This window comes from Barbatula barbatula, assembly GCF_947034865.1.
Source record: "Barbatula barbatula genome assembly, chromosome: 16".
In the NCBI taxonomy this organism is placed as follows: domain Eukaryota; kingdom Metazoa; phylum Chordata; class Actinopteri; order Cypriniformes; family Nemacheilidae; genus Barbatula; species Barbatula barbatula.
Window position 1 is genome coordinate 9883510 of NC_136779.1, and position 12850 is coordinate 9896359.

At 39.1% G+C, this 12850-nt stretch overlaps 1 protein-coding gene across 2 annotated transcripts in view; it reads left to right on the top strand.

Moving 5' to 3' along the window:
- The window catches only part of mpp7a (MAGUK p55 scaffold protein 7a), a 93177-nt gene extending 85254 nt beyond the window's left edge, over nt 1-7923 (top strand). For both annotated transcript variants that reach the window (XM_079475900.1, XM_079475901.1), the window contains 2 exons: nt 2232-2375; nt 5984-7923. In XM_079475900.1, coding sequence (XP_079332026.1) covers nt 2232-2375; nt 5984-6163 — 324 coding nt within the window. In that variant the 3' untranslated portion in view covers nt 6164-7923. The remainder of the gene's footprint in view (nt 1-2231; nt 2376-5983) is intronic.
- The last annotated feature ends 4927 nt before the right edge of the window (nt 7924-12850 follow it).

A 12850-nucleotide genomic window follows, 5' to 3' on the forward strand; every position in this document is an offset into this window, starting at 1 on the left:
ACTTAAATATCAAGGTGGAGGCTCTGTGCAGCCCCCGTTACACATACCATAGTAAAACCGCAGCGCTGAGGTGCGTCTGTCCTTACTTAACCACATGTAGCCAGTGACTGGACTCTTACCACACAAATAAACTCCACCTCTCACATAAACATCATAAACTCACATCACCCCTCTCTCTCCCCCAAACACACACACACACACACTTATAGATACTGGCATAGTGCCTGCACATTGTTTGTTTTATCAAAGTGGATAATGATATGTGGTGGCCCTAAAAATTTATTGGACACTAAAGACACCCTTAAGATGTCTATGTATTACATTATATGAGCTGTAGGTTTCAAACTATCAAACTTTGAAGACATTGAAGACAAATTGTAGAAGAGTTTGTATGAAAAACCAAGACAAAGTGGACACTTTAAATATCAAGTTCAGTAGTGTTTATGCTGAGCGGCACATGAGGTAACACACGTGTGTGAACTTTAAATGAACTGAGTGCATACATTTAATACCGATTATTTTTGGTTGTGGCTGTGAATAAAGCAAACAACAATATTTGCAAGATGCCACTTGGTTTGATTTGTTCAGTTATATATTTTAAGCATGACTCAAGTGTTCAAAAGCTTTCGGCAGACACTGACAAAAGGAAGCTTTTGTTTATTCGCTCGGTCAACAACAGCATCTCAAGTGTATTGAGTGTTTACAGTAACCCAATACTTTATTGATAAAAATAACAGTTGGTCATAAATATGTTTGTCGCTGCGAATCTGGCAGCCATTCTGAGAGCTAATACTAGTTATATAGACTTCTGCTCGTATAACCATAGTTTTAATACAAGTATCATGGTTAAACTGTAGTTACTATCATGAAACTATGGTTAATTTGTGGTTACTGTGCTTTACTACAAAAAACATTGTTAAACTGTGGTTACTATAGTTAAAATAAGGCTAATTTTCTTTTATTGAGATGTATATGGTTTCAAAGTGACAACATAAACAAACGCTTCTGTGCATGCACGCTTTCGTGGGCTGCCCTATAACACAAGTACATTTTTTAAAATGTGCACAGATATTGATAAGAAATATAATGTTATATCAAGTATCCGATTCCTAACCTTTTGATTCCAAACCCAGAATAGAAACACTATCTCTTTCTTTTCTTCCATTTGAGAGATTCCTTTATCTCAAGGGATAATGTACAGGCACCCGGTTGTTATAGCAGAAATAAGCCCAGAAAGTGTTATCAGGACCCTATGCGAAGCGGAGCCTGCTTGTACATGATCCTGCTTATTGCAAGGCTACTTGCCACAATAGGAAAAAACTGGACATTTGAAATATTTTATTAGCTCATTTCTACTGAAAAGCTGTTTACTTTCCATTTTAAGGTACGAAATTACGTTCAAATGTCACGAACAGGCAATTTGGTTTAATCATTTGTCAATATAATGTCATACATGTTATTAAAAGACATATTTATATTTAATTTTGTCAAAAACAACCTGTCAAAATGATTTGCTGCCTCCAGGTTTCCGTGTGTTTTTAGTTTTGAGAGTTTGTTATCTGGGAATAACGAACCTACAAATGTCACGACTGGCCAATCAGAATCAAGCATTCCAACGAGCCGTTGTAATAATACCTGGAGTAGAGCTGGTACCTTTCCTATTCATCTTAATGGAACTTTCTCCAAATATTTAAAAATGTGTTGGTTAAAATATATGAGTCTTCTGAAGCAGTATAACAACTTTGTGGAAAAAAGACTAACATTTCTGTCAATATTTATAATCATTTTGTCTTTAAACAGCCTGCTTAAGGTAAGTTTGCCAAGAAACCTTTTGACTAGCGTTAAAAGTGAGGTTCTGAGGTGAAAATGCAACAGAACTGTAAAATATTACTCCTTAAAGCCAGTGATTAATTCAGTCAGTGGAAAAATCTACCCAGAAATACATGGTAAAATTCGGTGGTCTGATTGTTTTTGAGCATGAGGAACTACCTGAGGTGTCATGTATCTAAACGGAGGGCTTTATTTTCACTCGCAAAGTCAAATCAGTTGAGCTCAGTGTGAATCGGCCGGGTTGTTTTCTGTCAAAATGTACCAGTGACTAACAGCAATAATGTTCAAAAGTATCAGTGTCAAAGTAAATCACGATGGCATGAGTGATGCTGCTTTAATGACTGCGGTTCGAGCAGCTCTCCTTTTATTTTCCCCTCTTTCTCACATTCTCTCCTCCACAGACGCTGAGGCATCTTCGCACAGCCGAGTTTAAGCCATATGTGGTGTTTGTGAAGCCTCCGTCCATCGAGCGTCTGAGAGAAACCAGGAAAAACGCTAAAGTCATTTCAGGCAAAGATGATAAAGGCTCTTCTAAACCCTTCTCGGTAATCACACACCACACACAAGATCCTTTCCAAAACCCTGCTTAAAATAGACAGCTGCTTTTTAAGATAGCATACAAACCATCATGAAACCTCATAAGTGAACATTAGAAAAGAATGAAAATACTGTTTTTGACTAGACTGAACCATTTTGATCCATCAGTGGTCATCAGTTCTATCACTCTCTGTCTTATTTAGTCGCTTTTTCCTCTCAATGGCCATTGGAGGTCTTATCATGCGTTCACAATAATCAGAGTTTTTGTTCCACTATCTCACATTGTAAAATAAGAAGTAGATTTCATCACTTCCTGGCAGGCAACCACCACATTATTTATTGTAGTCGTTTTCCTTTTGGACCAACCAAATACTTATCCTGTTAGTGCTTAAATGCGTCGCTGTACAATCCATCCTCACGTGTGTATGTGTTTATGTGTAACCAGTCCCCTGAGAGGCAACCCGATATGAGCCCTGTGAGCTCATACCACACCTGTATTTCGTTTGACACACGAAAGCAATTAACACGTATACCAGACTCTTATCCCGTCCCGAAGTTATTTTGCGCTACTTGTGCGATTCATTGTGAACACGCGGGACCTTTAATGACTTTCACAGGGTTCATCTCTTGTCTGTGTATCTGACTTTGAGTGTGCACTGGGGCAACCTGACTCCACCACACGTGGAGATGGCTTTCACCTCGGAGATGTTCCATATTGAAGACTGTCAGATGCAGTTAGCATGTTGTTTGGCCTTAAACGTGCTCAGCTGTCAACCTGTTGACCCGGTCTACACTTCCATCTCGTTTTCAATGTGCCACTTTGTCTGCCTTCGTGTGCACAATATAAATCACAAACCTGGAATAATGGTAGAATATATCTTTTTTATGCAATGCATTGACTACATACTAATCGTTTTTACAAAGCAGCTTTAGTCTGTTTGCATTATGAGTTCATACTGTAGAAGCATCTGCCAAAACATAAATGATTGCAGATACACATGCACGATGCATGTTGTCTGCTTACATTCATCCTGATTGGAGCACATGGATACACATGCACAAAGCGATGTTAACTCGTTCCATTTTCTTCATTTCTGGTCACATCAAGCGCAGAAAAAAGAAATACACATTTCTCAAACCGCTGAACGTGTGACAGACAGCGTGCCATACTCCAGCAAGTTTAAATTCCCCTGGAGTGTTGATACATCAGAATCAGAAGCTCAAACATGCCAGAGTTTGAAGTTTACGAATCAAACAATATCCTCAGTTGTCAGTGGAAATCTTGTTCTGGATATCTGTGTCATAAAGGGAACTTTACCAAAGCTGTCCGCACTCTCCGAAGCGACTGTCTGCCTGCTTTCAACAGGTCAGCCTCAAAGTGCCTCGCTGTGGGTTCTAGTGAGGAAAATCCCTCCCCGGTTGGCAAAAACTTGAGAGAAATGGATTATAGATTCTGACAGCGTAAAGGCACCCAGATTCGGCCTGTTATAGGTACGAATGAAAAATCGTGTTAGACGAAATGTCACAGACATAATTTATCCTGGAGGTGCTGTATTTCTTTCCCAGAGAATTGCCGGAGATGGCGTCTGGTAGAGGCATCCCATGCCCGTCGACAACAGGCATCCCATTGTTCCCTGAAACCAGACTTTCCTTCTATTGTTCGCCCTTATACAGTAGTATTGCTTATATAACATCAGTTTTTAAGCTCAAAATACCATTCATTCCCTTTTAAGTCGCATGAAAAAACGTCATATAACGCAGAAGAGCAAAGGGTTTCAACATCAGGCATTAAATCGTAATGAGGGATGGAAACGTAGCTAAAACGGGGATGTTTTTTTATGAAAGTCAAGCCAGTCCACAGATGAAGTGCCTTTTACGTTGCGAATATAAAAAGAGAGACCTCTTGGCGACCCAGAGATGTCCTTTTCTGAAAGGTTTAATGATAAGGGCAGGTGCACTTTATGTGAACCAATAAAACTGATTTTCCGTCATGGGCCTTGAGGATTGAGAGATAGGGAGAGCTGGTGCTGACTGCAGAAAAGAGAGTAAGTGAAGAAAGTCTTTCTTTCTGAGGAGAGCGTTTTCTGAAAATTAGTGCATTTGAGCCTCTGGGTAATAAACAACTGGAGAGAAATGCAAAGAAAAATTTATTTAAACCTTTGAAACTGATCAGTTTTGGTATTAACATTTCCCTAGAGGCACAACATCTGTTCAACTTCAATTAGCATGAGGTTTGTATTTGATGACAGAATGAAGAAAAATATATTTTCAGACCTTGGGCCAAACCTTTGACTATGTAGGCCAAACACAAGCTAATCCACCATGTTGAACCAAAGCGTTCTGCTAGAAAAACTATGACTTAGTCAATGGACTTCAACTTTTGATGTTTTATGCCAATAGCTGACAGACGGCTGTACGTTTCAGCACACCAGCAGCAATGCGACTGACCAGAAACTGCAATGTTTACAAAATCTCAAATTTTGATAAAGAGAGAGACATGAGGAGAAAATAGGTGGGGACGAATGATGTGACGGTGCAATGTAATACTTGACCTTGGCCATGGCTTAGTTCCCCTTGTTGGTGTTTTGTCTGCATATACCACATTTAAAACATGTCAGTCATACATATTAAAGTATCAGTTTACAAAACTGTTTTTCTAGCTGTAAAGATCGGACTCATTAACTTTTTTTACACTTGGAAGTAAACAGCCTCGGAAAAAATTAACAGATCATTTCAAAGACCACTTTCAGTTTTTCTGAATTTACTATTTCTAGGTATGTGTTTAGGTTAAATTATTATTTCCGTTTCATTTTGTGAACTACTAACATTGATTCTGCCAAGTTTCAAATAAATATATTGTTTCTATTTGCAGAAAATGAAAGCCGGAGAAACAGGTCAAAATAACAGAAAAATGCTCTGTATCTGCAAATACTGCAAAGAAAACAAGTACATGTTCACTTTCAAGCAGCACAACAGTAATACTTGTACATGTAGCAAAAGTTCACAAATTAGTTTTATGCGATAACCTCGATTTTTCTCAGTTATCATGTGTCTCATCATGCAGTCAGTCTTTCACGTTGCTGTTGGAAGACATTGTCACTCCTGACGTTTGATGAAATTTAACAGACACTGCACTGGAATGGCCACAAAACATCTCGAAATGATGATTCAGTGAACATTTGGAATGGTGTCTTAATGTTTCCCACCCCTGTATATTGGGGATATACTGTATTTCATGAGCATGACTGTTTATCATGTCAAATGACTTCTAAAGCGCTATTGTATAGTACACACACCACAGTTTTATACCCTTGCAAATATTCACTCCAAAACTCAAAACCACTGGAGATCCAGACCAACCAAACTATAAATGCCACTCAGCACCACTTCAGTATATCTGTTCTACATCACATGGATATTCTTCGCACTTCTGCATTTAAAGCAATTTGATTGAGGAATAGATTAAACTAAGTGTCATTTTGAGGGCATCTATGAAAATCCTATTTGGAAGCAGGCAATGGGAATACTGTGGAAAACTGTCTCTCTGTTTTCTGCATTTACGTATACGGTCTTTCAAATGTATAGCTGCTTCACACAAAATATGTTTGTCATTCAGGAGGAGGACTTCCAGGAGATGATCAATACCTCTCAGATGATGGAAAACCAGTACGGTCACCTCTTTGAAAAGGTCATTGTGAACGATGACCTCACGACCGCCTTCAGCCAGCTCAGGCAGGCGCTCAGAAAAGTGGAAACAGAAGCTCACTGGGTGCCCATCAGCTGGACTCATTCCTGAGGAGCAGCGCACAACCCAAGACAAAACATACAAAGGGAACAAGACAACAATCAAACGTGCAGGGGAAAAGTGAAGGACTATGAACTCGAGATTTCAGTTTTTTGTTTTTATTTGTGGCTGTAGATGGTGACGGGGATAATGTTTTAGAGTATGTGAAGTGGTTTATTTGTTCTTGGCTGAGAGGATGCTCATAGGTTTGATTATGTTTGGTCGTGGTGGATGTAGCTGAAGTGGTGTAATTACACTCGGAACATAGGCGAACGTTTGCTTGTTTAGCAGCAACACACAATGTGTGTTTCAGACTGCCAGTCAAGTGGTCTGGTGGTGCTGACCGCTCCTCCGTGTATTTTTAACATTAGTTTATAGAAACCAAAGGGATGATTATTATTTTTCTGGGGTCAGAGTATGCATTTTTGTATCCGAGTGAAATTTGGGAGGAAGTGCAGTTTTGTTTTTATTCTTGGGTGCTGCTTTAGCTCACTAAACCGCTGGCTTGAAGCTGGTTATATACATCATAAATAGAGAAAGGTCATGTGATGCTCAGAAGGCCCAAAAACATGTTATTTAAATAGGAATTAATATATTTGGATATTTTTTAACTTTTTAGCCCAATTGTGATTTATCAGAGCTGTGAGCACTCTGTTTTTTATTATGTCCTCATTGCCAATCAAATGTTCAGGGTCCCTGTATATTTTTTCTCTTCAATTCTTTCATGTCTAATCCGAAAGGCCAGCTCATGAAGGCAGGCACTTAGCAAACACATATAAGGCGGTGAATGTACGGAGCTGATTACAGGTCTCTCTCAACTCAAGTCTCGTAAAATCATATATAAAAAGAAACTTTACAGCAGGTTCCCAGCACTACACTGGTGCTGTTACAACTTCATTGAAGGAAATGTTCCCCCAAAATATTTAACTGATTTACCAATAGAGAAAGCATAGGATGCATTTTCTAATTAATAAAACTAAATGACACGATAGAAAAGCCACCAAAACCTTTATGTATGACTTTAATTTTAGCACAGGGGACTTCTATTCTACTTTTTTGTTATTATCATTTTTGGAGCTCATCATCGGCATTCATTTTCATTGAAACTGCAGCAGCTCCTTTAGTTTTCCACAATATCAAACTTTTTAAATGACAGAATTTTGATTTCAGGTGAATTGATGTTCAAAATGGCCTTACCTAATGATATGTTACTTCATACAGTACATGTATTGTTTTGTCACTTTTACAGTCTTATCTACATTGCTATTTATAGGTTTTGGTTTGCAGTCGCGTTATGTCAGTCTGTCAGGATCTTTACTATGGACTGTTACTGTTTTTCAGCACTAAGTTGTCTAGTCCTACATTCCATATTAACAGACTATGTAGTCCTGCCTTTAACAACCGAGGTGAACTGCAGTCTTCATTCATTTCAATGTCAGTCTCGTCTTTATCTCATTTTATATACATCGCCTCTGTTTCCATCATACTTGCGTATACAGTAGGCTTCACAACCCTTCTCAGGCTTTAAACGTTTCTTAATATGAAATATGCAAGGTCAATGTTAAATCATGTATTTCCAGTTCCTCATCTTAACCTTGTGGAAATCTACACTGTCCTCATTTCAACAACAATTCAAAGACTATACTTCTAGTGTTTTGTTCTGAGGATAATCGTGAGCTTACGACCTGTGCTGTTACAAAATGACATTTAAAATGTCAAGCAAATATGTTGGACTGTAAACTTTGTATTAAAAAACAGCAAATAGCAAATTGAGTTCTGTTTGTGTCCTTGTGTATTTGATTATCAAGCAGTGCTTTCTTAAGCAGCAGTCTCAGGTCTTCAGACACAAAGGGCCAGTGTGACGGACTCATCGCTCAGAGCTCGCTGTCTGCTCACCGTCTGAGGAAGTGCCAAAATAAACCAGCAGCCAACACAACCGCCCATAATCCTCCAGCTCCCCCTCTCTCACACAGCCCTGCCACTGCCGCTCATGAGGACAGACGTGGACGTGGACAGATGAAAAAGATGAATGAAGAGAGAAAGAGAGGGAAGTGTAGCTGGCCAGACAGAGGTAACAGTGTTTTTTGAGACTAATAGAGAGCAGTTAGTCTGCCTCACTTTGGCTAAAACATTTATCTGGATATTAACATGATAGAAAATACAATATACTGGTTTAATTAAAGTGATAGTTCACCCAAAAATAAATATTCTGTCAAAGTTGGTAACCAAATTGCACGGGCCACTACAAAACCAATGCAAGTGAATGAGGGCCAGTTGACAACATTCTTCAAAATATCTTTTGTGTTCTGCGGAAGAAAGTCTTACCGGTTTTAAAATACAAGAGGGTCTTTCTAGTGAAGTGAAACGATCACTTTAAAGCTGACGGAAACGCAAGAACAACACAAATGAGGGAAGCTAGGACTGATTAAAATAAAAAACAAAATAGACTAAAATCCCAGCTCACATTTACATGGCAATACATTCCTCAGCATGGGCTCGCTCACATTTCCATCCATTTCTCCCTATACTGTCAAACACAGGAAGCGTGTCACGGGTTGGCTGATCTGGTGAAGCGTGGGAACATCGATATGTTATAATGCTCGTGTTAGGACGTGTTTGTATGTGTCAGGTAGAAACCATTATACCACACTTCTCTGATTACCATCTTTGTCACAACAGCTCTGTCAGAGAGCCAGTGCCACTTACAACCATGATGGAGCTCAGCAGGTTTGGCAGGAGCGAAATGAGGAAATGAGAGAAGTAGTCGAGTCGGTAGGGGAAAGACAGAGCGTCTACTTTAAACCTAATCACCACTGGTGCCGCCGCGCCTTAGTACTTGTCTGTCGGAGGTTTTGACCATTGTGTTGTGAATGTTTGGATGCCTTCCTTACTTAGCGCACCTCCTGATCTCTTTGACTGAGATCCCGGGGTGAAAAGGCCGTCCGCCCATCTTAATTTTCTAGTCACTTCATCTGTAGAGAGATTAATTGAGTTGCTACACTTTTGTGTTGTCTCATTCTGTGTTAAAAGTTCTCAGGATTCTCAGAGCACTTGGACCTTGTGTGATGATGCCACACTTGGTTTATCACTCTTGGTTAAGCCATGCGAATGGTGCAGATGAATGATGCTCTGTTAGGAATAGTCGGGGTTTGTAATGAAAGCAACACACTCCTGGGCAGAGAAAGAAATTGGTGTTTTGAAATTTGTGTCTGATGTGGACGTTAAGTGCTTTGTATCTGTGTTTTAACTAAATAAATGTGCGACTATATGTCTGTTTTGGTAGGGGACATGAGGGTGTGTTTCTGGTTTAGTATGAGATGAGACTTTGGTTCAAATCTCATCATATTTGGTCAACTTAAAACAGTTATTTTTATTGAAATCAAATAAATATTGGCCTAGAATGTTTTGGAATAACTTAAAGGAACAATTCACTTTAATTATGATGAACAAAGTCTAAAAAATATAAATAAATCTTATATAGCAACATACAAAATAAACGACGAAAGAATATGAATTTGTTTATATCAAAAAACACTACAATAAAAATAAAAAGAAAGCTATGATATCTCTGCCTACAGTACACTGTGAAATATGACATTTTCGCAATTCAGAAGAAAACACAACTTCTGTTTCATGGCCAGTTGTGAGTTCAAAGAATTTTGAGAGTTGAAGTAATAAAAAGGTTAAAATGACTTATATTTTTAAGTATCATCAACTTTGCTTTACAAGGCAGAAAATATTTGTATATCTTAATAGAAGTTATTAGAGTGAACTTGAATGCAATGGTAATGCATTTTATTCTATGTAAATTATCAGTTGCAAATGATCTTCAGAATCTGTGTATCAGTTAGAGTGGCCAAATTTAGACAATTTTCAATGGTTGCAATATTTCCTGTGAGCTTTTCATATTTATATGCATTTAGGTAAAATTGTTAAAACAATACGTGACCCAGTCTGTGAAAAAAACACACTAGGTCACATATTCCGCTACAGTATAGTTTGCACTCCAAGTTTAGTTTTCTTCATTTTGTGCTATACACCTCATGTTTTGATAGTTCTATCTAACCTGAGGCGGGATTAAAAGCACATTGTCCAACTCTGCCCTCTAGACATCACTTTTGGCCTCTAATGCATATCTGACACACCCTATGTGCTTGTCTGTATTTCTCTCCATGCTTTAACTCTTGCATCAGCCTGTTTGTGTGTTCTAGGTCGACCCGGAGTAGAAAAGACAGGAAAGCGTGTAACCGGATTCAGTTTCTGCCACACTGTCATTAATAATCAGCCAGTTCTGCAGAGAAAAAGCCATTACAGTTTAGACATCTTCATTTGAATGGTAGGACAATGTTCTCACTTCAACTCTCTCATGCTCTCTCTTGTTATATTCTGCTATACAGTGATGTTCTGCATGTCGAGGCCTGATTATGTGAATCAGCTTAACTGATTTAAGTGTATACACATTATATTTTTTATTCTTTCGTGCCCTCCCTAAAAGTATGATATCATCTTCTCTAAATCACATTTGTGACTGTGTAGGTGGGGGACTGTCAACAATCAAACTTTGATTTTCCAGTCGCTTTTAAAAAGCTGTTTAGTAACCCCTGGGAGCTGCCTGCTTCTTTCATCCCACCTCCATCTACGCAGAAACTTTGTGAAGCACGTCCTCCCATGGCTTTTTATGACTCTCCTCTCCATAAATCTCCATTAATCAGACCATTCAACAAAGGAACATGAAGCCTGTGATCAGGACTATAGCCTAGCAAGATGGCCAGTCATGGCATGGCAGACGTCTCCGCACCGTCCCCTCCTTCTGTACTTCGGAAACCATTAGAAGTAAAAGTCGTGGGCCTCCCTCCTGATATACACTCCAATCATTTTGATTTAAAGGCCAATTTGAGGTTGTCTGGCCTCCACATCCGGATCCTGACCCTATGTGATAAGTCTCAGTGTTCTTCATTGGGTGGATGAGATCTACAGAGCAACGGGGGCGGACGCGTGGGTGGGTCACTGGGGTTAGGGGGTCTCTACGCTACTGCTAAAAATTTGATATTTCTCCAAAAAGAGACCCTGGAGAGAAACAATCCCTCTTTTACCATGCCTTTGTTTTGACGAATAATCTCATTTCATTCTCTCTCCTTTTACGAACCACAATCTCTCAATCCACACTTTCTTTGCGTTGTTTTCTGTCCATATTTCAAGCTTCTTGTATTCTTGTATTACATATCTCTCTGTGCCGGTTCTGGATACAGGCAGGGGTGTGTTGGATTGGCAGGATTTGAACGCACAAGTCCTTGGATTGTGACATTGCCGTCTGGCTTGTTAATACTTTGTCCTCATGCTCTGCGTCTACGTTGGCTCTGTTTTTCTCATCTGACCTTTGAGAGACAAAGAAAAGGGTAACAAGAGACAAAGAGGAAAGATATAAAAGTGGAGGCCAGAAACAAAGGGTGGTGGCGTGGGTAAAGGATAGAAGTGAAGAATTCAAGTAAAAAAGCTAATAAAAGTCAAGCTTTCTCCATTATTAACTGTACATTACCTTATGTCAGAGACGTCTGCAGGCCTGCGTGACCTTGAGCTGCTCTTTCTTAGTGAGAATAATGACAGCATTCTGCACCTTGTCTCTCTTTTTCATATTCGCATACTGTACATATGAAACAAATGATGTCATTGAAATGCCGCACATAGAGTGTGAATTGAAAAAGTGGAGGTCAGAGGTTCATTCATCTGATTATCAGCAATGTTGCAATCTAGCTGATGTATCCAAAGTTGAAACAAGGTTCAGTCTGCTAAAAATGTAATGACAACGTTAAGGGAACAATAAGCAAAACTGAGGTATTACGCTGACAATATTTAGACAATACGCAGGGGAACCATGACAGTGTAAAGACAGGCACGCTGATGAAACGCACTGGCTTTTACAGCTACACCCAGACTGTTTAGGGAAATCATTGAGAATGTTTGGAGAATGTATCGACAATGTTTGCAGAACAATTTGGCAGAGCCTTGAGAATGTTGCGGTAACCCGTAGGCTACCAAAAGAAGGCACCCCCTGTTTTCTTAAACTCTCTTTCACCGCTCTCAATGGAGCTCCTTCACCTCTAACATCAGCTATGCTAATTACAGAATCAGGAAAAGCACACTCGTAGTTAATACAGACACGGTGAGAGCCCAGGGACTGGGAGGAGCCAGAGAATGTGAGGTTATGAAATGTGTCAAAATCTTGAAAGTCCAGGAATGTTTTCTTGGATTTTTTTAGTGTATTATTCTTCTGTCCTTCGCTTTATGATATTTACCACTTCTCTTAAGTTTCTCAGATTCATATCAAGTAGTAAACTTCAGAGTTTGAGGGGAAGTATGAGGGGGGAATACAAAATGAGTGCTATTAGATATCTACTGTAACTGTCACCAACAGAGCCAAACACTACAGCCAAACTTCTCAAAGAGAAATGGGCAATTCCATGCAAATGTTAACTTTAACCCTTTATAGGGCACTCATTGAAATGCATAGAAATTATTAATTTCAACCCTGGAGTGTTATTGGAGGTTGGACTTTTGAACTTTTGTGAGAAAATCAAGGTCAATGAAGTTACCATATATGGTGCCTCACCGGTATATGGTCATAACATTTACAGTATATATAAAAAAATATAAGACACATATATCAAATATGAATAAATCCATAAAACATATATAAACTTC